The sequence below is a fragment of the Hyla sarda genome, chromosome 12 (genome assembly GCF_029499605.1).
Source record: "Hyla sarda isolate aHylSar1 chromosome 12, aHylSar1.hap1, whole genome shotgun sequence".
In the NCBI taxonomy this organism is placed as follows: domain Eukaryota; kingdom Metazoa; phylum Chordata; class Amphibia; order Anura; family Hylidae; genus Hyla; species Hyla sarda.
The window spans coordinates 64,886,248-64,913,130 of record NC_079200.1 but is presented as its reverse complement, the minus strand read 5'-3'; the positions used below and the strand labels follow the sequence as shown (position 1 = coordinate 64,913,130).

Here is a 26,883-nt window from a genome sequence, read left to right as displayed (position 1 = left end):
GTTTCCCTCCTGACTGGTGAGAATTACAACAGATGCTAGTCCTTGGGGCTGGGGAGCTCATGTGGATCGCAGTCTTCTTCAGAAGAAGTGGGATCCACATCTGGTTTCTTCCTCCTCAAATTACAAAGAGCTCTCAGCAGTTTTTCAGGTGCTTCTTTGCCTGTCACACCAAGTAAGGGGGAAGGATGTCTTAATCTATACAAACACAACCACAGTGGCATACCTCAACAAGCAGGGGGGAACAAGGTCCAAACAACTTATGGACCTGAAATCTCAGATCTTTCTCTGGGCAGAGACCCGAAACAAGATGAGCCAGTAAGAATGGTCACTGAATCCGGAGGTCTTCGGCATGATAAATCACAGATTTGGAGCCTTCTCAGTAGATCTATTTGCTTCAAAACTAAACAAAAAGCTTCCCAAGTTCTACTCTCTAAATCCTCTGGATCATCCATCTGCAGTGGATGCTTTCTCTCAGTCCTGGACAAGGGGAATAGGGTACGCTTTTCCTCCCTCCCCCTAATCCCAGCAGTCCTAAGAGAGTCAACGGGACCATGCCCAAGTCTTGCTCATTGCTCCCTTCTGGCCCAGGAGACCCTGGTTTACCCTTCTGAGTGAACCTAATATCCCTGTTATTCTCAGTTTTCTACAGAGAGGATTAGAGTTAGGCCTCAGTCCCAATACTCTCAAAGTTCAAATCTCTGCTCGACTTTTTTTTAAATTTTAAGTTGGCTGACCTCTTATTAAACGATTTCTGGTAGGAGCCTCCAGACTCCATCCTTCGACTAGGTCCTTAGTCCCTCCATGGGATCTTACTTTAGTTCTACACGCCCTCATGGCTCCTCCATTTGAGCCTTTTGGAATCTGTTCCCGTTAAAGTTTTAACAATTAAACTTACTTTTTTCTTGGCCACTACCACAGCAAGAAGGGTGGGGGAATTGCATGCCCTTTCAGCCTTTACTCCTTATACCAAAATTCTTGAGGATAGAGTTGTAATGAGAACATTACCACACTTCTTACCTAAGGTAGTGTCTGACATTATTCTCTCTTCTTTCTGTGATAATCCTGCTAATGATCAAGAATTTTTTTTTCATAATTTAGATGCAAGAAGGTGTTTAATTCCACTAAAAGTTTTCGTTCATCTGAAAACCTTCTTTTACAGTTTTCTGGCCCTAATAGCTGTAAAGCTGCCTCTAGATCCACTATTAGTAGGTGGATTAAACTTGCTAATAGCATGGCATATGAGACCAAAAATCAGGACCCCCCCCCCTTTCTTTCTTTAAAGCTTACTCCACAAGAACAGTTGGAGCATTTTGGGCAGAAAAAGCTGACTCTTCCATAGACCAAATTTGTATGGCAGTCACCTGGTCATCTAGCCATACTTTTTCTGAAACACTACAGGTTGCACCTGGAACCAGTTGCCGATCTAAGTTTCGGTCGCAAGGTTCTTCAGACTCTTCCCCCCCCCCCCCCTCCCAGTTATTTCTATTCTAGTCTCCAGGGGTGCGTTCATGGGTGATAGGGTAAAGATGGATTACTTACCGGTAATCTGTTTTTCAAGAACCCATGACAGCACCCCTCGGATATCCCTCCCCTTTTTACTTTGTATATTTAGTATTTTTCTTGCTCCGTAGGAGTATTTTATAATTGAACTGAGGGTGAAGAAGAGGAGGTCCAAATTTATCCAGGTTTCCAGCCCCACGGTGGGAGGTCCTCTCCAGGGGTGCTGTCATGGGTTCTCGAAAAACAGATTACCAGTAAGTAATTCATCTTTTTAAGGATGTTAACCATATGCTCTAAAAAGGACAGTACCTTTTTCATTTTGTCTCTGCTACCAGTAGAAAGTCATCCAGGTAGGGTACAAATTTTCTGTTCCCTTCTCTGATGTGTTGCGCCCTTGGGGCGACTGATATGCCAAATGGAAGAGCACAGAATTGAAAGTGGTGAAGCTGAGAGTCTATGAACGGCCAATCTTAAATATTTTTGATCTTTGTGAATCGGTACATGAAGATAGGCATCTGTTAAGTCTAAGGATGCCATGAAACTGTTGCTTGGTAGGAGAATTATGGTTGATTTTAGTGTCTCAATCTTGAATTTCTTGTATTTGAGGTATTTGTTGAGGGGTTTTAGGTTTATTATGACCCTGAAAGTGTTTTTTTTTTTTTTATGAGAAAAAGGATGAATAAAACCCCTGACCCAGTTCCTCTAAGGGAGCTGGCACTAAGACTTGTTTTTGAAGTAGAGATAAAACCTCTGAAGTTGACATTATCCTGTAGGACCTGATGTACATTTTGTTATTACAAAACGAGATGCCGGCAGGCTGGAGAATTCTGGAATGAGACAATTTTTTATGGTCTCTAAAACCCAGTAGCTTCCGGCTATCTCCTTCCATTGGGGAAAGAATTCCTGCAACCTGCCGCCGACTCGTGGCAACCTGTCATTGAGAACAGTTTTTTTTTTTTTTTTGAGGTGGAGGGTTGGTTGAACATGAGGCCTGAACTCCTTTTAGAAAACTTCCACCTGGCCGACTGACCCCCTCTGTATTGCTGGCCCCTCCCCCTAGAACGAAAGGGCCGATTCTGTCTAGGGGCTTGGGAAAAGGGGAACCTCTTCTTCCTGTCTCCAGCTTTTTCTAAGATGTGCGTAAGTACTGAACCAAATAGTAATTCCCCCTCACATGGGATGGCACACAATTTGTTTTTAGAACTATTTTCCCCTGCCCTTCTGGCGGAGTTTGCTAGAGCTGAAGATATGGCGGAAAGTCTTAGGGCATCTGATGAAGAGTCCACCAGAAATGCGGCTGCCTTCCTAATGGTTGGTAGGGATGCCAACAATTGATCCTTGCTAGTGTCATTTTAAATATCCGCAGATAGCTGGTCAATCCATAAGATCATAGAACGGGCTACAGATGTACCGGCTATGTTGGGTTTTAAGGCTGCTCCTGCCGTGTCCCAGGTTCTTTTTAAGAATCTCCCTGCTTTTTTGTCCATGGGATTTTAGAACCCAGAGATCCTCAAAGCATGCAGTTAGGCCCAGACTCAATGAGACATTTAAACAATAACCTAGGTCTCAAGTTAGAGACTAGAGCCACATACGGGGGGAAATAATTATTGTCTGTGGTAAACGTGTTTTACAGTCAAATTTCTGCTGTGAAAGTGCTGACGTGTGTCAATTTTATAAAATGGCACACAACATATGATAGAATTTGAGCAAGAGACAGCTGGGGAAATTACCTCAGCACAGTCAGTTGTAGTGTTGCTCGCGAATATTCGCAATTCGAATATTATTCGCGAATATCGCATATTCGCGAATTCGCGAATTTCGCGAATATAGCGCTATATATTCGTAATTACGAATATTCGTTTTTTTTTTTTTGTTTTTTTTTTTTTTTTCACAGTACACATCACAGTGATCTCCCCTCTCTGCTTCCAGCTTGTGTGGTGTAAAGAAGGCTGTAACTGTGTGAGACTGGCGCATGAAAATTCGCATGTGCGAAAATTAGCATATGCGAATTATCGCGAATGATAATTTTCCCATATGTTGATTTTCGCATACGCGAATTTTCGCATATGTGAATTTTCGCATATGCGAAAATAAAACGGCCATATAACAAATATGCGAATATTCGCGAATATATGACGAATATTCGTCCATATATTCGCGAATATTCGCGAATTCGAATATGGCCTATGCCGCTCAACACTAGTCAGTTGTACACTAAAAGGAAAAGGTGGCTGTGTAAAGTGCTGTGTGTTGTTGTATTGTATTGCATTGCTGACCACCTATAACTTTTTTTTTTTTCTCCCCACATGCGGGGCTGTATGAGGGATCATTTTTCTCGACATGATCTGTAGTTTTTAACTTTACAATTTTTGCGTATACAGATGAAACTCGAAAAATTTGAATATCGTGCAAAAGTTCATTTATTTCAGTAAGGCAACCCGTCTGCGGAAGGAGGCATGAAGTGCTCCAAAATCTCCTGGTAGACTGATATGTTGTCCCTGGACTTAATGAAGCACAGTGGACCAACACCAGCAGATGACATGGCTCCCCAAATCATATAATATATTGGGGATTTGGGGTTTTCATGAGCTGTAAGCCATAATCATCACAATTATGACAAATCACGGCTTGAACCATCTTGCTTTCCATGTAATAAGTCGCATATATTAGTTCCACCTTTTAAGTTGCATTACTGAAAAAAAATTACTTTTGCACGATATTCAAATTTTTCGAGTTTCACCTGTATGTGACATTGTTCATTTTTTTTGCATTTTTTTTTAATGTAATGTGACCAAAAATCAGCAATTTTGGACATTACTTTTACTTATAGTTTCTGCACAAAGTGATACAAAAATATTGTTTTTATTTATTTTTGTTTGTAAAATGGGAAAAGAGGGTAACCGATTTTTCTTTAGGGGTAGGGGCTTTTTTCCCATTTATTAAAACTTAGGACATGCTGGGAGTTGTACTTTTGTACCATATAGAGAGACACTTGTTAGGGCAGAAAATTCCAACCTATGACACTCTAGCTGTTCCATAACTATAACTCCCAGCATGTCCACACAAATTATTATATATTTTTTACTTTGTTTCCTATTCTGTGACTTTTTTTGTGTGACTTTTTAAACCATTGTGCCAACATGTGCAACTTTTTATGCGCCAACTTGTGAACTTGGGCATATAGCTGCAATTAGTCCCTTGACAACTGAGCCTATGAAATGCAACACATCTGATCATGAAAGAAATGTGGAAGCTCTTGAGGATTGAACATGATTAAATCCCCCTTCGTCAGATTGATGGCGCCTAAGTTTTTAGGAGGACCTCTGATACACAGGTAACAGACTGACAACAGTCACCATCATTACCACTACAGTCATTACATACAGTAACAGCTGGTGACGTTGTTTACTTTCCTTTTTCTCCTCCATCCGTCATGATGATTTCTTCCAGAACCTGCCAGACAAAAATTTCAGGCTCCGCACTTTTCCAGCACCTATAATGCCTCAAACCATAATGATGCCCCCTTGGTGTGTTGGGGAAGAGTTGACTCTGCGCTCTGGCGTCTGACGTCACTTGTGTGCACAGAGGAAGGGTTTGGCCTCTTGTGAGTGATTGACAGGGTGAGGAGCCAATGACTCTTCACCCTGTCCAACTTCTCACTGAGTGCCTCATTTAATTGTAGACTCCTCATAAAGAGGCATTTACAGTTAAATGCAGAACATATGGGGCCGTGTCAGGACGGCGGGACATCACCCCAAAACCGGGAATGTCCCGCTGGATCTGGGATGGTTGAGATGTTAAATCTATGTTTCTCTGTGTATCACCCACAAACTAATGGCCTGGTTAAAAGGTTCAATAAAACATTGAAGGGCATGTTGAAAGGGGTGGCTAGTGGTTATGGGAAGGATTGGGATTGTTCTTTGCCCTTTTATGATAGTCTTTTTATTTGTTAAACTCAAAAATATAATATACACAAAAAAGAAAAAAAGCTGTAATTGCTCTCTTGTGTAGTGTACGTGTATAAAGGACTACAAAGGGCATCTATATAGAGGCCCCCCCCCCCCCATCAGTAGCCCCAAAAGTGGGCAATGCATCCAAAAAAGACTGCAGCAGAAAACTCCCATTAACAGACCTAAACCCCCCCCCCCCCCCTTAATCCAGGGGAAGTCTGCTTGACAGTCTTAGTAAATTACTTGACATCAGTCCAAGCACAAATTGGAATATGAAGAACTCCATAGAACACAGGAGGAGGGAGCATGTGTTTGGGTAGAGGGGTGTGAGTGATATTAACAAGAAACACATGTTCTCCACTCCCTCCTACAGAGATTTTGGAAGGCTCTGTTTGCTCCTTGCTGATCAGACATTGGGACATTACACAGTTATGAGCATGCAGTGGGGATTATATGGGATGCTTCTCCTGCTTTTACCACTCCAGCAGGGGGTAGCATGTCCCAGCAGGTGCTTGTGCTTTCGGACCACTGTCAGGTGCATGCATTTGATGCTGGATTCAATCCCAGATGTCCCCATACAGACCACTGTACTGTGAGTCATTACTATTTATTAGTCATGGTATATGTGTGTGTATAGGTATATAGGAAATGTTTTCTATATAATCCTGTGTAATAATGTATTTATTGCATGTGACAACACTCACTATTCACATAAAGAAAGGTGGTTGTATCTTGTACAGAGGGGGCAGTATGTTAGTAGTTCTTGTAGATGGGGGATAATAAAAGACACTTATAGTAGTTATATTCTTGTATATATCAGACACTATTTTAGTAGTTGTATTCTTGTACATAGAGCAGTATTATAGTAGTTATATTCTTGTACATAGGAGGCAGTATTATAGTAGTTATATTCTTGTACATAGGAGGCAGTATTTTAGTAGCTTTATTCTTGTACATAGGAGGCAGTTTTATAGTAGTTATATTCTTATACATAGGAGGTAGTATTTTAGTAGCTTTATTCTTGTACATAGGAGGCAGTTTTATAGTAGTTATATTCTTATACATAGGGACAATATTATAATAGTTATATTCTTATTAATAGGAGACACTTATAGTAGATATATTCTAGTGCTATCTCCTATTCTAGGAGACAGTATTATAGTAGTTGTATTTTTATACATAGGGAGCAGTATTATAGTAGAGGTATATTTTTGTACATAGGAGGCAGTATTATAGTAGTTGTATTGTACATAGCAGTATTATAGTAGTTATATTCTAATACATAGGAGACAGTATTATAGTAGTTTTATTTTTATACATAGGGAGCAGTATTTTAGTAATGTATATTTTTGTACATAGGAGGCAGTATTGTAGAAGTTATATTCTTGTACATTGAGTACAGTATAATAATAGATATATTCGTGTGCATTGTTGTCCTGCTCTTATAGTCAAATATGGTATTCTCCGAGAGCTGCATCCTGACTCTTAGCTCCAGATCTATAGTGTAAGTGTAGAAATGCACGCGATGGTCCATAAATTCCCACAGATTGTCCTCTCTCAGCCTAGAGATCCTGATTACATACAGACGCCCACTGCCATTGGACTTGCTTGTTTTGTGTCCTGAGGCCAAATATGTAAAAGAATGCATGACGTAAGGTGGCTGGAAATGTGCGTTCTGTCACTTGAAATTCTTGTTGATAGGGAGCCAGTATGATTAGCGTATATTTTCCGTGTAGCTAGCTCTGCAATAGCAGCTGCAAAACAAGAATTTTGTTGCATTAAAAGTTCCAGCAAGTCCTTATAAAAGTGTCTGTGAACGTGTAATAGAAAGCTAAACTCCATAATTTGACCCTCTCTGGCTAATTCACAGGCATCATTTTTTATCAAAACAAATGATTCAGCAAAAGGAAACTTCAGTAAAACTGGTTTATAACATAACAAAATAACAGTCCTCAAGAATATATGGATTTATTTATAAAATGTAATATAGTATGCTTATGTAAATAGGGATCGCAGGGCCCTTGCGACTCCAAATTACCGATACTGTATGCAATATAAAAGTATTACAAATAGGACTAACACATGTATTTAGACATAAAAACTTAAATGATGAACAAAAGGATAAAAGGTCCTGTTTCAAATGTAGTAATCCGGGTGAAGTCCTGTGACTCAAATTGCCAATAACCAGTGACTATTAAAGGGGTACTTCGATGGAAACCATTTTTTTAACTCCAACTAGTGCCAGAAAGTTACAGATTTATAAATTACTTCTATTAAAAAAATCTTTATCCATCCTGTACATATCAGCTGCTGATCAGTATTCTCCAGAGGATGTTCTTTTCTTTTTGAATTTTTGTTTTCTGTCTGACCACAGTGCTCTCTGATGACACCTCTGTTCATGTCAGGAACTGTCCAGAGCAGGAGAGGTTTGCTATGGGGATTTGCTCCTGTTCTGGACAGTTTCTGACATGGACAGAGGTGTCATCAGAGAGCACTGGTCAGAAAGAAAAGAAATTCATAAAGAAAAGAACTTCCTGTGGAGCATACAGCAGCTAAGTACTGGAAGGGTTAAGATTTTTTATATAGAAGTAATTTACAAATATAGCAAGTTGTAGATACACGATCCGGCACTGCTGTATATACAGCAAATAGGCAGCTACAGGGGAGAGTGAGAAACAAATACCAAATCTTGCGGTGCTCAATCGAGAAATGGTAGATAAATCCAAATATGTACAAAGAAAGAATGAAAGATGGCATTCACCCAGATGGAAGCTTCAAATATTCTTTATTTGACAAACATGGTGGCGGTGTCAGACAGGTGAACAGATAGGAACGCCGTGGGCCTCAGCGTACACGATGAGGCCCTCGGCGTTCCGGTCTGTTCACCTGTCTGACACCGCCACCGCCACCGTGTTTGTAAAATAAAGAACATGTGAAGCTTCCATCTGGGTGAGTGCCATCCTTCATTCTTCCTTTGTACATAATTTACAAATATAATTTACAAATAACTTTCTGGCACCAGTTGTTTTCCACCCAAGTACCTCTTTAAGCAGTTCAGTATTTAAAGTTGTTGAAATTGTTCTTAGATTAAATGGTATGGTGTGTCATCACCTTTTACCCCACTGCCGACTCATGGAAATTGTAAGTAAATGCAGTCTGTGTTGTGATCCCCTGCTGGATCGTTTACCGTATATGGTGAGTTAGTTATCCTTCTCCGGTAGGAGCAGTGCGCTGGCTGTTAGATGTAAATAAACAGTCTCTATTGCAATCCTCTGCATTATCGATCTCTGTATGTAGCCGTTTAGTTAGCCCTCTTCAGCAGGAGTAGGCTCCCAGTATCGGTTTCCCTGTGTAATTGGTGCAGGGTGGTAGTGGCTCGTTCCGAACGCCGAACCTTGTGGGTTTTTTTTGGCGGGAGCTTTCAAATGATTGTTACCAAAGATACTTTGTAAAAAAGCAAGTGTGGTCTCAGGATGGTATTAATATCAAACAGCTGGATGCATTTCAGGACAACTGTCCTTTCTTCAGCAGCTTATAGATAATGTCAGACATGATCAATGAGGCTGGGTTTTGGAGCAGACTGAAATTCCTTTCAGCAATTCTGGTGCGGAAGAGTCTCATCAAAAAGATTCGTCTGCACATTGCACACTAAAAAATTAACTGAAATGTCTCTAGCAAAACAATGATCTTGTTCGTTCTTCCAGTGGAATACATTTATTATACAGTGGTCCCTCAACATACGATGGTAATCCGTTCCAAATGGACCATCATTTGTTGAAACCATCGTATGTTGAGGGATCCGTGCAATGTAAAGTATAGGACAGTGGTCTACAACCTGCGGACCTCCAGATGTTGCAAAACTACAACACCCAGCATGCCCGGACAGCCAACGGCTGTCCGGTCATGCTGGGTGTTGTAGTTTTGCCACATCTGGAGGTCCACAGGTTGAAGACCACTGGTATTAAAGGTTGTACTCACGTGTCCCAGCCGCTCCGGACCATCACCACTGCCCTGGATGTCTCCCTCCATTGCTGTCGCCGCGTCCCTGGGGTGTCCCAGACGATCCGGGTAGCCGTTTATGCGATTGCCCCGACATACAAAAGCATCGTATGTTGATGCTGCCTTCAACATGCGATGGCCTCTGAGAGGCCATCGTATCTTGAAATGATCGTATGTCGGGGCCATCGTGGGTCAGGGGGTCACTGTACATCTATAGGGACTGACAATGTCTGCTTGGTCCTAGCTCCAATTGAATTAGATCGTCCGCCCTTGGAAACTCTGGCTACTAAATTTCTGGAGTTTGCATAGTGTGAACCCGGCCTAAGAATCTGTAAATCTGTATTTACCAACCTGTTTCTCTCCAGCTGTTGCAACAGCTGGATAGTCACAGGTTGGAAAACATTGCTGAAAATGTTAGTTTTGGCAGAAAGTTATGTCCACCGTGACTTTTGGCCACCCTTTTAATATTAGTTGGCTAGCGGTATAATCTGTCTGCAATTGACAGAGATCATGTTCGTGCGCAGACCCTCTGGTTGCAATTTTTCAGGAGTGATATCATGACTTGTTCAGGGTGCTGTCTGTACACAATGACGTGCCCCGCGATGATCACAAATTATTGTCTGGGTCGTGTTCCAGGAATAGTTGAATCACTTGAAGAGCGGACAGGTCACACAGTAACATTGCTTTGGATGCTAATGTTCCATGCAATAGTCTCTAGATGTTCTTTCATGATGATGTGAGGTTATGGGGCTGGCTGTACATCCATGGCAGATCAGTTTACTTGTACAACCCTGTGATAGGTGCAGTCTACCTATCATGATAAGGTAATTTTTCAAATAGTTTGCGTAACTTTTTCTAAAAATTACACTACATCTTGTACTTCAGTTGCATCCGAAGCTGCTTTCAAAATTCCTCTTTAGGGGTCTGGTCACCTTACAGATATGCAGAAGAACAGGAAAAAAATGTGCGGTGGTGCTCCCAAGGAAGTAACCCGCCACCTGCATTTGAGAAAGGGAGCTTTGACTCCCGAAACGTGTCTTGCATTAAGTTTTTTATTTTCTTTGATTTCTTTATGCTGTAAAAATAAACTAATTACCTACACCATATACCCACGACTTCTGGTTACTTCCTTGGGAGCGCCACAGCACATTTTTTTTTCCTGTTCTTCTGCATGCTCCATACGGACCTACCTTCTGGGCTCTGTCCACATGCTGCAGGCCTGCATACCAAGCTACCATCGCCGGCAAGGGATACGCTACCCCCACCTGGGTACCTCCCTATACCGGCTTAAGACCTACACCGCACCCGGCGCCACCTCCGCTTCTTTTCCACTGTATACTGCTCACCTTACAGATGTTCTGCTTGCAATAGGCTCCCTTTGATCTCAATAGGAATTCCACTGCTTAGTTCACACATTTAATATTCCATAGCAGAACTTCAGACAAAGAATTGAATTCTGGAGGAAGATTAAACATGTTTCTCTGGCAGATTCTACTGGAAGAATAATCAGTGTTTTGTCAATTGGATGGGGCAAATTGCAGCAAACATAAGTGCTAATTCCAGACCATTTTGAATGGTGCGGATCGATTGCTAAAAAGTGTGAACAAGCCCTAATTCTTACTAGCTCTCATGTTGAAGGATCCCCCACTGAGTGTCACTTGTTCTGCTTTCGCACTTCATGGGAGATGTAACCTGTATATCTCTCACAATGCAAAGTTATCATGGATGTAGCACTCAGCTCATGGATGACCAATTTCAGGTGACAGCCAACAGAAAAGTGAATACAGCTCTAAAAGTGTTTGCAGAAGAAGCAATTATGTAAATCCATGACACTTCACGCTTTCTGTTTCTACAGTGATCTGCGTTTCAATCGCATCCGAGAGGTAAACTCTGATACTCTTCAGAAGCTGACAAACCTCCATACCTTGTAAGACCCTCCTTATATTGGCAACTATCAGTCATCTACATAGCAAACATTGTCTAAACTAACCCTCTATTTTTGCAGATTATTGAACAACAATCAAATCAGACGGATTTCCCAGAGCTCATTTCTAGCTCTTAAAGGTCTCAAACATCTGTGAGTTCTACCTTTTACGCTATACACACTCTCCCCAAACAATGAGGCCAAATATGGTAACAATAATGATAATCTTTATAAACACATGTTAAAAAAAAAACATACGAGATACTGAACAGGTATTGGTAAAACAGGGTACACATACTGAAGAAAAAGAGGTGAGTATATCACATTCAAGTAATTCAAGTAATTAAACTGAGCCTGTTGGAAATAAATGCAAAAAAAACTAAATGATGATAAATGAACAGGTAAGTATATACGTGAGATCACTTATCAGTAAGACAATGATGCTCTTGTGTGTATCAGGCTGGGATATTAAACAACACTAGGTGTTCACCAGGAGGAATGCTGGCTAAAGGAAAATGGGATTATAAAGCAACATAAATGCCAAGCCATGCACCCTCACTCATGAAACTTCACCTCACCCCGAATGCGTTTTCGCAGATGACTTTGTCAAGGGGTGTGTCTCGGATGGGGAAGGGCAACCATAAATGTGCAAAGACAGCCAATAAGAAACACTGTTTTGTACCATGTGAGTTTCGCCATTGAGGTTATAACGCTGCGCAACATAGCATAATTAATTCACGTGTATCCACACTTGTACCTGTGACCGCGGTCCAGAGACGACTGCCTGCATTCCTGATGACGTGCACGTGATCACCTGACATGCACGTCATCTAGACAGTTCGATGAACGAGACTCCCGCCGGCAGCAGCGCTAGTATTAGCACAGCGCCGTGGTTGTGCGCAGCATTGCAGGACACATGTAACATCAGCGCATCACGTGACAGGAGTCAACCGGTGCGCCGATGCTGTGTGTCACTGAAGGAGTTGCCCAGCAACTAAATACACAATAGTGGTAAGTAATAATGATAACAAATAGAGCACCAATGTCAATGAAGAAAGTTATGGAAGAGGTGCAAAGAAAAGATAGAACACTCACCCACCACCGACAATGGCAAACAAAACCGGAACCCTATGAAAAATAAAAAGTTATGAATCTAAAAATAAAAAAAATCATAATAAATGATGAACATGTAATGTAGAGTGAGCACATACGGTATGTGTGAAAGAAATATGTGTATAAATAAAGTGAGTGAATGATTATCCTGTACACCTATATACACTCCTTGACTTTGAAATTGCAACTTGAAAAAGGAAAAGTTGTCTTTTTTTAGAAATCACAGAATCGATAGACATGCTAATGATATGCATAAAATTACATACATTTATATTTGTTTAGTATTAAGTATGAACCCCAAGTACATACACATATTCATACTCAATACTAAACAAATATAGATGTTTTTGACAACAGGTGCCCTGGTGTTGTCAAGTTGAAAAATGGATCGTGGGACAGTTCAGAGAAGTGGTGGAACTACCATACAGGATGCCACCCTACACCATAGTCAGGCATAGAACTTGTGTGATGATCCCTTGTGAAGGCCTCTTTATGGCATTGCTTATGTGGTTTTCAGACCAATCTCTGGCTATTTGCTTTCAAGATAAAAGTGGGACTCATTGCTGAAGAGTATAGGCCTCCTTTCCAGCCTCCATTGCTGTCTTGCTCTTCACCATGATAGCCTATGAGAGTGATGAGGTCAATGAAACCCCTGTAGCAGGGGATTTGGCTCGTATCCAAGTGTCCTGCAAGCACCTTCAGATGGTTTGTGTAGACCAGGCATATGCAAACTTCTGCACTGCAGATGTTTTGGACTACATCTCCCATGATGCTCTTGCAGCTAAAATGCTGACAAAGCATCATGGGAGATGTAGTCCAAAACATCTGCAGTGCCGAAGGTTGCCTATGCCTGATGTAGACACTGCTCCACACCCTGGGCTTGGTATGTGAAATCCAGTTTCACTTGCAGTACAAAATGTGCCATTCTGTCTCTGGGCACCTCATTCTGTCATTTTAGTTTGTTGTTGTCTCAACAATTAGGACACGCAACTTTGAACAGTGCCAACATCTCGGTTTACAATCTGCCGGAGTAATAAACCAAGGCCTCTCAGGTTAAGGATTCTGTTCCTCTCAGTTTGCAACAAGTGGCAATAACTGGCATGTCGACAAACAGGAAGCATTTAAAAAAAAAATGTTTAGCTTAAAATATTGCATTCCATCTAGCTTTTATACCATTGAAGCATCTCATCCACTGGAACTAGGTGCTTGAAAATTTGATCATGTGCAGATTTTAGCATCACCTGTTACATCCTCATATTGCATAGCTGTGTTTCCACATTTGCTTTTGAGAACTGCAGAGAAAATGCATAAAAAATGCATTGCAATAAGAATTAGATTGTGTTTTATAAGCAACAGCTGGCAAAACATGATTTAACCACAGGCTTTTCTTGTTACAAACAATGTGACAAGCCTGGCTATGCCAATCACATTACAGAGCCCAGACAGTGAGTTTAGCATATTACTGATCCCTATCATCTATACTGCTCTCTTCTACACACTGATCAGCCATAACATTAAATTTAACAACATGGATTATCTGATGTTGGAAGCAGGCAAAATAGGTGAGAGTATGGATCTAGGCTGCTGTGACAAATTGAGATTACTAGACAACTGGGGCGGATTGAGATTACTAGACAACTGGATCAAAGCATCTACAGAATGTAAGGTCTTGTGGAATTGTGGCCCCCAATTTGGGGGTACCGGGTGGATGTGTATGATCGTAATGCCAGGGCACCGTTAACCTACACGGTCTGAGGATGGGACAGCTTCTCCTGGGCTAGGCATGGGATAAGAAATACACCAATGCCAGGTTATGGGTAGCTGTCTTTACTTAGGCAGGAGTAGATGTTACGATCCTCACAGCGCAGATTAGAGTAGAGGAGATGCAGTGTAACCCTTGGGAGCCCTGTAGACTTGCAGTATTGTGGTTGGGATTTTAGACTTGAGGCTGGGGCCTCCCACGCTGACTAGGGTTCTGATAGTGTCCAATTAATGTTACACTACCAGGGTATGTACTATCTCTGTTTGACCCGTCAACTCACCGGTTATTACGTTCTCAATTCGGAATCCTCCTGTCTATGGAACACTTGCAGAATGGCACAGTCTCTTGCTTGAAGATTTATTTTAGGCTTCTTTGGAATCCCCTCATACTCCTGCTGTCTCTTCTCCACACTGCAGCTCATACTGAGCTTTACACTGAACACATACTTTCCAACAACTCCTAAACTGAAACTAAACGTGAACTCGATAGCTCCTCCCCCCTACCCCCCTCCATTGGGCAATCAGGGTCACATGAGTACTCTGCATCATACCTCCTCACAAATATCCTGTACATTTCTTAAAGGTACAGTGCAGCACAATATAAATTAACAGGCAAAGATTACAATGAATATTAAAGCATCACCTGAGCAGCAGGGCTTAGCCCAGGCACCTGAAGCAATGTTTACCTGACAGGACGCACTCTGGTACTGGGAAACCACAGGTAGTTCAAATTGTTCCACCAGGAGTGTTATGACGGACATTATGAGCTTCCTTGGAGGATGGTCGGGGTACCTGGGTAAGCCTGTCAGAACTGTGACATCGCCTGTGAGAGCTCAGAATCCAAAATGTCACTCACTCTCTGTGCTGGTGCCACCTCTTGCAGGATCTGCTTCTGAAGTCTTTGTGCAATTACAACAGGACCCCTTTACAGTTAGTGGAGTCAAGGACTCTTAGTATTGAGCGGCATAGGCCATATTCGAATTTGCGATATTTCGCAAATATATGGACGAATATTCGTCGAATATTTGTCATATATTCGCTAAATTTGCATATTCGTAACAATTCGCATATGCGAAAATTTGCATATGTGAAAATTTATGAACTTTATAGCAAGTATACCAGTGTAACTTGATAGAAGCAGCAGAAGGGAGGGATCAATATTCGCATATGCAAATTTTTGCATATGCGAATATTCGCCCGGCGGTCTCACACAGTAGTATTAGAGCCTTCTTTACACCACACAAGCTGGAAGCAGAAAGGGATGATCACTGTGATATGTACTGTGAAGGGGGGGGGGGGGAAACGAATATTCATCATTTCGAATATATAGTGCTATATTCGCGAATATGTGATATTCACGAATAAAATTCGAATTGAGAATATTCGCAAGCAACACTACTCGAGAAGTCAGCTTAAGGGAACTTACACAATATTAGGTTTTATTGTAGCTGTTCTACTTTATACTGATTGTCCTGTTCTCTACTATATGCAGTACCTGCTTGCTGTGATGTTCTGCTCTCTTTTGATGCAGTTATCTTTACAAGAATGATATCCGCAGTATACAGAGGAATGCCTTCAATGGACTTCAATCGCTGGAGCAGCTGTAAGTCCACCTTCCCAATCTAGTCCAGTAATGAACCCCGTTGTGTATAAGACTGCTAAAGAAGCAATGAGTCACACACATCTCACCTATGGAGTCTCCACTACTCTTAATGTGTATTACCTTTATGTATTTTTCCCTGCACCAGGTATCTTCACTTCAATAACTTGGATACCCTTGATGCTGAGACTTTTGGAGATCTTCCTAAACTGGAGAGACTGTAAGTCATATGTTTACTGCACAATGGTGTACAGTGACCCCTCGACCTACGATGGCCCCAACATACGATCATTTCAACATGCGATGGCCTCTCAGAGGCCATCGCATGTTGAAGGCAGCATCAACATACGATGCTTTTGTATGTCGGGGCCATCGCATAAACGGCTATCCGGCAGCGCAGACTGCTTCAGCTGCCACCGGATAGCCGTTTACGGTGCCCCATGTGGTCCGCTGACGATCACTTACCTGTTCTCGGGGCCCCGGCGCATCCTCTTCAGGATCCCCCGCATCGCCGGCGCTCTCCATCGTCCTCATCACGTAGTTGCGCACGCTGTTCTATCATCCAATAGGAGCGGCGTGCGTAGCGACGTGATGGCGGTGACGGAGAGCGAGGATGCCGGGGAAGCAGAGGCCTTGCTGGAGGGTCGGGGACACCCTGGGGACGCGGCAACAGTGATGGAAGGCGACATCCAAGGCAGCGGTGACGGTCCGGATCGGCAGGGACACGTGAGTACAACCTCCAATACCAGTGGTCTTCAACCTGCGGACCTCCAGATGTTGCAAAACTACTACTCCCAGCATGCGGCATGCTGGGTGTTGTAGTTTTGCAACATCTGGAGGTCCGCAGGTTGTAGGCCACTGTCCTATACTTTACATTGCACAGATCCCTCAACATACGATGGTTTTAACAAACGATGGTCCATTTGGAAAGGATGTTGAGGGACCACTTTACCATAAAATGCCATTGGTTCTAGCTGAATGAGGTGCAGCAGAAGACAACCCTATTTTTGGAGGAGATTAGTTGCTGCTAGGTTCAATTTTTTCTTGTTTAAAGGAACAGTCTAGATAGGACTCTGGGGAAGGAACATGACATAGTGATTTTCTTTGGTGTTTTCAGTGTTGCTGTGACATGCCCTGCCTTCTAGAGACCTCCACTATGTATAACACGAATGAGAAGATGTGCAACTTTGTTATATAATTAGTTTCAATTCCCCTAAACTCCACTTTAATGCTTCCTTTACAGGTTCTTGCACAATAATCGAATCACCAGGATTCAGCCAGGAACCTTCTCTAAGCTTTCGTCTCTGACCCGGTTGTAAGTGTTAGATTAATACAGTTGTATTGTATGTGTAATGAGGGGATGAGACTAGAGATGAGCGAACTTACAGTAAATTCGATTCGTCACGAACTTCTCGGCTCGGCAGTTGATGACTTTTCCTGCATAAATTAGTTCAGCTTTCAGGTGCTCCCGTGGGCGGGAAAAGGTGGATACAGTCCTAGGAGAATCTTTCCTAGGACTGTATCCACCTTTTCCAGCCCACCGGATCACCTGAAAGCTGAACTAATTTATGCAGGATAAGTCATCAACTGCCGAGCCGAGAAGTTCATGACGAATCGAATTTACTGTAAGTTCGCTCATCTCTAGATGAGACATTACTGACTTTTCTGTATGGACAGACGGCTGGACTCCAATCCTCTGTTCTGTGACTGTGAACTCATGTGGCTGGTGGATCTTCTCCGTACGTTTAAAAAGAGGAGCAGCACGCACACAGCCGCAACATGCGAACACCCTGTCCACCTGCGAGGGACGTCGGTGAGCTCATTGTCTGAGGACCAGTTCAACTGCGGTTAGCCATAAGATTTTATTACATATTAAGTTAGATACCTATCTTACCCATCATCCAGAGTTGCCTGGTTCATGAATAGAATTTTAGAATGGATCAGAATCAGTGATAGAATCATAGATTTCCCTTGTAGGCACTGTTATGGCTGCTAGTAGTGATTTTCTCATCTTGATGGTTGGGTTATAATTGTGTTAATAGAAAATATTTTCATTTCAGAGGTACCTCGTATTATATCGGAACCCAAAGATGCAGATTTCATTCTTGGGAACACTGTTTATTTCACCTGTCGGGCAGAAGGGAACCCTAAACCAGATATTATTTGGCTACACAATAAGTGAGTCTGTACTATGAGCTGTATGCAAGAAATGTACACTTCATGATGGTAGTAGCTCACTTTGGGGCTGTACTATTAAGGTGCACTATAGGGTGTCATAGTAGTATTATTTGGGCAATGTTTTGGTGCACTATATTGTATTATATTTGGGCACTGTTGTTAGAACACTGCATGATAATACTGTTAAAGAGTACCTGTCATCAAGCCATATTTTCTAAACTAACTTAGATTATATTCCCTAACTACTCCTAACACCCCTCCTGCCCTTAAACATTTTTTCCGAGCTTTAAAAAGCTGTGTATCATTCCTTTCCCCTTGCTCACATTGTGTGAGCTCCTGGCAGGAGAAAATGGGCATTCCCATCACGCACAATGTCACTGAAGCCTGCGAGAGCTGTGCGTCACCATGCCCCGCATGGTGAGTTTGGTCTCCTGCCAGGACCGGAGGAGACCAAACTAATTGTTTGGCTTCAGCAGGGAACAGAACAGAGCCACCTAGTGGCAATTTTCACATTAAAAAAGGATAATGCATATAAAGGTTGAGAATTTTAACAGCAAGTAAATAGCAAAGTGTCTTATAATTATATGACAAACCATATATTAAAAGTTTAGTTTGGTGACAGGTACTATTTAATATGCTGGATAGTAAACTTTTTCATTCTGTATAATAGTAGTCAACAGCCGCATATTGTGTTATTACTTCGGCAGTTTATAATAGTTATTTGTGCACTGTATAAGGACATTATATTTATAGCATATGGTGCTATTATTTAAGAACTGTATTTACTGTTTTTGTCTACTGTTTGGTGGTATTTGGACACTGCATGATAATGTTTAGTGATATACGCATGATAGTTTTATTTTGTTGTACTATTTGCCTCTTTGATGCCACTGTTTGAGACAATATGTTATCACTGGGGCATTGTGTGGCGGTATTATCTTGTTACTCTATAATACATCTATCTGCACTGCATGGAATGTCGATGAGGGGAGTGTGTATGGTATTGTCAGGGCATGGGTGTTATGCTCTACATATACTTTGTCGTATGTTTTTTTCCATAGAAATGAGATTGATACAAGCTATGATGGACGTCTGAATCTCTTACATGATGGGACCCTGATGATCCAGAATACACAGGAATCAGACAAAGGAATTTACCAATGTGCAGCCAAAAACATAGCCGGTGAGGTGCGCACACAGGAAGCCATTCTGCGCTACTCCAGCAGCCATTGTGAGTAACATAGATTGAAGACTGGGAGAATTGCAGGTGAAGAACCTATACCAGTATGAGTTGTCACTAGGCTTTCTTAAAGTCCTGAACATAATATTGCCGGTTTTGATGAAAAAATATCCCAAAATAGCTGTGTGAACTGTAATGGCTACCATATTGATTCTCACTCAACTTTCTCAGAATCACAAATTCTCTTTTAAGTAACAGCCAGGGTCTTCAATACTTTGTTCAAGATCTGTCTCTTTCTCACAGCAAAGCCGTTTTTTATAATTCAGCCCCAGAACACAGAGGTCCTAGTAGGCAGCAGTGTAACACTTGAATGTGGCGTCTCCGGAGATCCTCAGCCGCGTATTACCTGGACCACAGACACAGGAGATCCCATTTCCACAAATAATCGCATTACCATCACCAGCTCTGGAGGTCTGTACATCCAAAACGTCACCTTCTCTGAACAGGGGCTCTATCGGTGTCATGCCAGCAACAGTGAAGGCTCCATACAGGCGTCTGCTTCTATTATTGTGCAAGGTAAAAATAAGCAGACGGACGGTATACTTCAACTATCAACTTTATATTCTTACTTCAACTATCAACTTTATATTCTTAAGGTATACTTCAACTCTTTATTCTTTGGACAGCGCCAGTTTTACTGTTGTTCCTTAATAAATTGTGATAAAGTACAATATGAAAATTATTGCTTTACTGCCAGGGGTAAAAACACTTACTGCGTTAACCCCTGTTTCTAGAAGAGCAGAAGTTTATTGTGGTTCCTCAAGACCAGACCTTGACTGAGGGTCAAGATGCCCATTTCCCATGTTTTGCAAGTGGTCGACCAGCTCCAGTCATAACCTGGACCAAACAAGGTAACTAAATCATCCTTTCTCCTCAGAGATTTCCAACCTTTGTCTCTCCAGCTGTTGTCAACTACAACTCCCATCATAATCTAGAGCCCACCAGAAAACAATGGGTTGGAGGCTATTGCTTAAAGGAAAACAGTCACTCGTTCACCCACACTAAACCCAATACACCGGGTTATAGTGCGGGTGAACAGGAGACCGATGCGGGTTCTCTGACTAATATACATACCTGCAGTCCAGCGCGGTGTCCCTCTAAAGATCCTCTTCTGTCTTTGATGAATTGCGTGCTGGAGGCGGACCCGCCAGCTGGATTTCAATACTCATGGCCGCTGGTCATGCGAGCGCTTTGCCTACTGGGCGCTGACAGCCCCCCGGAGAGCAATAGGTTGCAGACAATTTCTTTAGATCAGTGTCCTCAAACCTATAGGTCTCCAGCTATTGCAAAGCTGCACCTCCCAGCATGCTGGGGCAGCCAAAGCAGATGTGAGTGCCATCTGTCATACATCAGCACCCATATTATAAAGTATGTATACTGTTTTTCACTGTTTACAGCTATATGGAATATAACTCCAAAAACAAAAATACAGCAGGAGCAAAATCTATGTTGGGGTCTGCACACACCCTAGTGAGGGTTATGTACATGGCAGATATTGGGGCTCCCATTCTTTAACCATGCTTCATTTTCTTTGGTCAGCATTCAAGGATTGTTTTCGGGTCATATCTTACTGTTACAGCTATTTTGAATATTTCTACCAGGATATGTTTTCTTTATATTGAGCCTGTTGATAGTGTATTATTACATCATGTTACAGATGACTTTTGGTGCCTTCTTTTGTTTTGTTGTTTTGTGTTTTTTACTTTTGTTTTCTTTATTTTTTCAGTAAAGAGGGATTTCTATTAATTTATATCAATCTTGTTATAGTGTTTCAGTCTTGGTTATGAACTATATGGAATAGCACTGCTGCCTGTGCTATGCCATACAGCAAACTCCAACATTTACCACCTGAACATAGGTCTTTTGGCAATAATTATACAACCTTCAACTATACAGTCTACATCATTCACACTTATCTCTGCTTTCTCTGTTTCCAGTGGATAACATTCTGTCCTGGTCATATGAAGAACTCACATGTACTATGACTGCACCCCTGTGATCATCACATGACCGGGGAGGGTTACTTTTCCATAAAAGCAAGCAGAGCTATCAAAAATTGTGAATAATTATTACACAAAATATTTAAGAAAATTAAATAACAATTTTTTGTGCTGAACCTAGAATTTCTCTTCAATAAGCCCATACTGGTGGAATTCTTTGAGTTACACTATAACACTGCTGTTCTGGCATGGAGCCCATCTCAGCTGATCCCGGCTTGGGCTTTGAGCCACAAGTTTTAGAATTTTAGGTCAGCCGGCCCTCGGTAGGGTATAAGGCACATGATACAGTGCAGTGTCCTGAAATAACTGCAAGTAAAATGAGTAGTCGCTTACATCTCTAAAATGTTTTAGACTTGCAGCCTGAGCTAAACACCTTGAAAAGTGTTAGGCTATGTTCACACGCCAATATTTTTGCATGGAATTCTCCATGAAAATTCTGCATGAATTTATAGCCAATACACTTCAATGGGATTCTGCTGTCCCATTCACACAACAGAATTTCTGCTGCAGGAATTTCCTTGAAGTGAATTGGCTATAAATTCATGCAGAATCTTTATGCAGAATTCCATGCAGAAACATCTGGCATGGAAATTCCACCGTGTGCACAGAGCAGCAGAATCCGGTTGAATTCAATGGGACTCTGCTGCAGAGGAAATTCTATGCGGACATTCCAAGCGGAAGTCTGCTCAGAATTTCCGCTGTGTGAACGCGGCCTTAGAGAGCTAACATATCAAGACTACCCATAAATGGGTAAGGAAAATCCAACCAGTTTCTGTTCCTTTCTCATCAGGAGATGAATTGCCGAATGATGGCAGGCACATAATTCAGGAATCAGGGACTCTCCAGATACTGAGGGTCAGCCATCGTGATGGAGGCCAGTATGAGTGTCATGCTACAAGTTCAATGGGGGTGAGCTCAGTGTCAGTGCAGCTCCACGTACAGTCACAAGGTAAGATTGTCCAGTCCAGAAGAAAGAATGTGTTTCCTTGAGAATCCCAAGACTTTCTATAACAGTCTGTTAACAATCTGTTTCCTGTCAGACATGGTGCGCATTGGAGATGCTTATGTAGAGATGTCCATACAAGAAGCTATACAAAGTGTCAATGCCAGCTTCAACTCAACCCACAGACATCTGTTCAGCTGGTAGGAGAGTTGCTTCTTAGGCATCTCAATGGGTAGAAAATTCACACATTTTGAAATTTCCATATTTTCTTTGTTGAGTTCACATGTTTAGTGGTGGTCCTATCACTATATAGTTTTTTGTTGTGTTTTTTCCAACAAAACTCCTTTTTTCACACAGGCTCCCCAAGTCTCCCAGTGATCTTATGGCACTTTCTCGCTATCCCAGAGATCCTCAAGCTATCGAAATGGTAAGAGCAGCAGAAATATTAGAAATAACGCTGAAACTCATAGAGGAACACGTTCAGCACGGACTTCCCAAAGAGCTTAACACTACAAGTAAGTGGTAACTTTATAAGGTATGTTCTCATATATATATATAATTTGCTGTGGATTTTATACCATCGGCAGATGTGGAAACCTTTAGCAGAAGTCAGATGCACAGAGATTTCTGTATTGAGAGCTTCCCCGCTCCCTCCTCCTTGTTATAATTTCTACTTTAGCATCCAGCCAGAAGATAACTGAAGTTCTAAGTAATAACCGATCTTAAGGGTATCAAAAGAGAAGAGCTACTGTTGGAGGAAATCTGTACAAAAATTTAGAAAATTGGGGGGCACTGCTAGTGTAACACTGATGGTCCTGATTGTTCATGCAAGTAAAGTATTGAGCTTACCAAATGGTGTTGTGTTTAGAACACAACACCTCTGCAGGCACATAGAATCACTGTTTAGATGGGTTTGCAAGCCTTCTGTCTTCCTTCACCCTCAGTGAAGACCGGTTGCCAATTGAAACTAAATGGGGTAAAACCAGAGTGAAGAAAAATAAGATAATATAGAAGAGCTTGTCAGAGCAGCGCTCCTCAGACCACATGGAAAAGCAGGGTACCTTTTGGTTTAGTGCCAGTCAAGAATGGAATCAAGGAGTACAGTACCAACATTGTTAACAATTGGTAGAATTGTCGACAGCGTATTTCGAAGGGCTATACGCCTCTTCATCAGGTCATCATCTGTAAAGAAAAATGGGTGAATAATGGCGCTTATTCCACATGCATATAAAAGAAGTTGATTCCATAAAACAACAACACGTTTCACACAAAATAATTACATGGATATGCTGTATACATCAAAAGCTCAGTATATGTATATATGGAGAGGGAGAGGGAGAAGAAGATCATCACTACCCGGTCAAATGTCAGTCACATGATCAGAGTAAAATAAATATTTAAAGAAGCTTGCTTTTCATCTATAAGATAATATTTCAGTTTTTTTTTTTTTTTTTTTTTTACTAAATAATGATAGATAAATGAATGAATGTATAAACGAACAAACAATAATAGGCAAATATTGCCCTGGATAACAATATTAATCATTAATATTGGTATGCTCGGTACACGAGACATGTTAAGACTACAGAAGCTGGCATGGACCAAAAATCACACTGCGCAGATCCATGCAATGCAACAGTAGGCTCGCACTGATAAAATGGTAAGCAGCTATGTATTACAATGGCAATAAGAATGCAAAGGGTAACAGAAAGGGTTTCTATAATGGTTTCCACAACTTTATTAAGCCCTTTAGAAGTGAACATATCCATTTTAAATATCCAGAACACCTCTCACGTTTGTAGTTGTTCAAATCTATTGGAGACCTCAACAGGGATTTGATCTATGGGCAAGATAGTTAAAGGAACTGGTTCTCCTGGGTGTTCCAAGGTGCAGCATTCCAGTACACTGTGTGTACGATTTTAATATTTTTTCGATTCTTGTTGAGACGATAATGAAAAAATGTATCACTCAAGTGTATAAAAGAGTCACCAACTGCAGGAAGGAGGACTGCCTAGAGTTAGATAACATTTTTCCACCTCTGATCCACAAGATCACAATTGTGTCAATTTTTATTTCCACCTAGAGCAAGTCAGCACAGATCAAAAATATCATAACGAACAATTGTTATCTGCTCCAAAAGAATGTTTTTCTGAAGGACAAAATACAATCTACAGACCAGCTTTCACCCTAAAGAATGTTCACACGGGAGAATGTCCACACTGAAAATTTCCATGTGGACAGTCTCCCAACATGCTGGCGCTAGGGCCGCTCGGAAATGTGCCGTCTTGTTTTTCTTTCAACTATTCATCGCATTTGGTCCATGTCTGCTACTGTAGTCTAAATGTGTCTCGGGTGCCGGGAACACCAAAATCGGTTGATTACTCTTGTGATCCATGTTTTTCTATTAATGAATGTTCATTTATTATTTTGCTTAAAAAATATATATATATTATCTTATGGATTATAGGCAAGCTTCATTTCTCTAAGTGATCTTACGTTTTTGATCTTTTTAAGTATCTTAACCTGTTCAGTCCGGTCATGTGACTGTTTGACCTGGTACTGATTGTTGTCCATTTTTGCTTTATCTCCCTATATATATCATGGGTGGACTTTCTCTTTAGCAGTGGCTATGGACTGATTATTTATTCATCTATTAATTGTTTCTATAGGCTACCACTACAGTGAACTGGTCTCCCCACACTATATCAGCATGATCTCAAATGTGTCCGGCTGTTCTGCTCACAGACGGACTCCTAACTGCTCTGATATCTGTTTTCACCAACACTATCGGATGCATGATGGAACCTGTAACAACATCCAACATCCAACATGGGGTGCCTCGCTCACTGCCTTCCAGCGTCTTCTTAAACCCACCTACCAAAATGGATTCAATCTTCCTCGTGGACTTGGAGCCTCGGAAAAATCAGGGGCGTTACCTTTACCTCTACCTCGTCTGGTGTCCACAACCATGATTGGTTCGGAGACCATCACTCCAGATTCTCAGTATACACACATGCTCATGCAATGGGGGCAATTCTTGGATCATGATCTGGACCAAACTATCCCAGCTCTGAGTATGTCCAGGTTTTCTGATTCTTTACCTTGCAGCCAAGTTTGCACAAATGACCCTCCTTGCCTTCCTATAAGTATACCTGAAAATGACCGACGTGGGAGCAGTGGACGATGTATGTTCTTTGCCCGATCCAGTCCGGTCTGTGGGAGTGGAGTGACTTCCCTTCTAATGGATTCTACCTATTATCGAGAACAGGTAAACATGTTGACATCATACTTGGACGCCTCCAATGTTTATGGAAGTATGGAACAGGAATCCCATGAGTTAAGAGACCTCAGTAACCAGAAGGGAATGTTAAAAGTTGGCCAAGTGGTGCCTACATCCGGAAAGCACTTGATGCCTTCTGCCAGTGGACCTCCAACAGAGTGTATGAGGGATGAAAGGGAAAGTTCTATTCCTTGTTTCCTTGCAGGAGACCATCGAGCAAATGAACAACTTGGCCTCACCTCTATGCACACGCTCTGGTTTCGGGAACATAATCGTATAGCAGAACAGCTGCTGAAAATCAATCCTCACTGGAACGGGGACAAGGTCTACCACGAAGCCCGGAAGTTAGTAGGTGCACAAATGCAGCACATCACCTACGAACACTGGCTTCCTAAAATCTTAGGAGAAACTGGAATGAGCATGCTGGGGGAATACAAAGGCTATGACCCCAGTGTCAATAGTGCCATCTTTAATGCCTTTGCCACTGCTGCCTTTAGATTTGGACACACATTGATTAACCCTATTCTTTATCGGCTGAATGAAAGCTTTCAACCCATTGAGCAAGGTCATCTTCCATTGCACAAGACATTCTTTAGTCCCTTTAGGTTAGTCCAGGAAGGAGGAATTGATCCAGTGCTTCGGGGACTTTATGGGGTACCTGGGAAGATGAGGGAACCCACAGAACTACTTAACTTGGAGCTTACAGAGAAACTGTTCTCTTCTGTACATACTGTGTCCTTAGATCTGGCTGCTATTAATATCCAACGTGGTCGGGACCATGGTATTCCCCCCTACAATGACTACAGAGTTTTCTGCAATCTTACATCAGCCCAGGACTTTGAGGATTTTAAGGACGAAATTAAGAATCAAGATATAAGGGAGAAGCTTCGTAGGTGAGAAATATTTTTTTTTAAACAATCCCAAAATCTTATACCATAAGATAGTCAGGGCTGTGTTTTCAGCTGGTGCTTTTCTAGGCACTCAGACTTAATATGCAGACTTAATATTAGGTTGATTCCACAAGCTTTACAATTTTTACCCCTTAGGCCAAACACAATGCTGACTCTAACCCAAGCCTTAGTGCTCTCTTTTGTGGTTAACTTCATGTAAATTTGTTCAAAGAGGTCGATGACATTAGCTCTATCAGGGAACAATGGAAATAATGTCAAAATCAAATCACATATAAACATAGAATGTGTCAGCAAATAGGAACCATTGGGCCCCTCTAGTCTGCCCAATATCCTGAATACTATGAATAGTCCCTGGCCCTATCTTATATGAAGGATAGCTTTATGCCTATCCCCTGCATGCTTAAACTCCTTCACTGTATTTGCAGCTACCGCTTCTGCAGGAAGGCTATTCCATGCATCCACTACTCTCTCAGTAAAGTAATAT

At 41.7% G+C, this 26,883-nt stretch overlaps 1 protein-coding gene across 5 annotated transcripts in view; it reads left to right on the top strand.

Moving 5' to 3' along the window:
- Positions 1-26,883, top strand: part of LOC130296615 (peroxidasin homolog) — a 62,167-nt gene that overhangs the window by 21,796 nt on the left and 13,488 nt on the right. For 2 of the 5 annotated variants that reach the window (XM_056548343.1, XM_056548345.1), the window contains exons 3-16: positions 11,305-11,376; positions 11,455-11,526; positions 15,779-15,850; positions 15,996-16,067; positions 17,091-17,162; positions 17,525-17,694; positions 17,908-18,025; positions 19,087-19,256; positions 19,509-19,781; positions 20,000-20,116; positions 22,056-22,214; positions 22,306-22,408; positions 22,566-22,723; positions 24,878-26,381. In XM_056548343.1, the coding sequence (XP_056404318.1) occupies positions 11,305-11,376; positions 11,455-11,526; positions 15,779-15,850; positions 15,996-16,067; positions 17,091-17,162; positions 17,525-17,694; positions 17,908-18,025; positions 19,087-19,256; positions 19,509-19,781; positions 20,000-20,116; positions 22,056-22,214; positions 22,306-22,408; positions 22,566-22,723; positions 24,878-26,381 (3,132 nt within the window). Of the gene's footprint in view, positions 1-5,881; positions 6,043-11,304; positions 11,377-11,454; positions 11,527-15,778; positions 15,851-15,995; positions 16,068-16,408; positions 16,574-17,090; positions 17,163-17,524; positions 17,695-17,907; positions 18,026-19,086; positions 19,257-19,508; positions 19,782-19,999; positions 20,117-22,055; positions 22,215-22,305; positions 22,409-22,565; positions 22,724-24,877; positions 26,382-26,883 lie in introns of those variants that run through there. The other 3 variants (XM_056548344.1, XM_056548346.1, XM_056548347.1) reach the window with 3 other exon arrangements.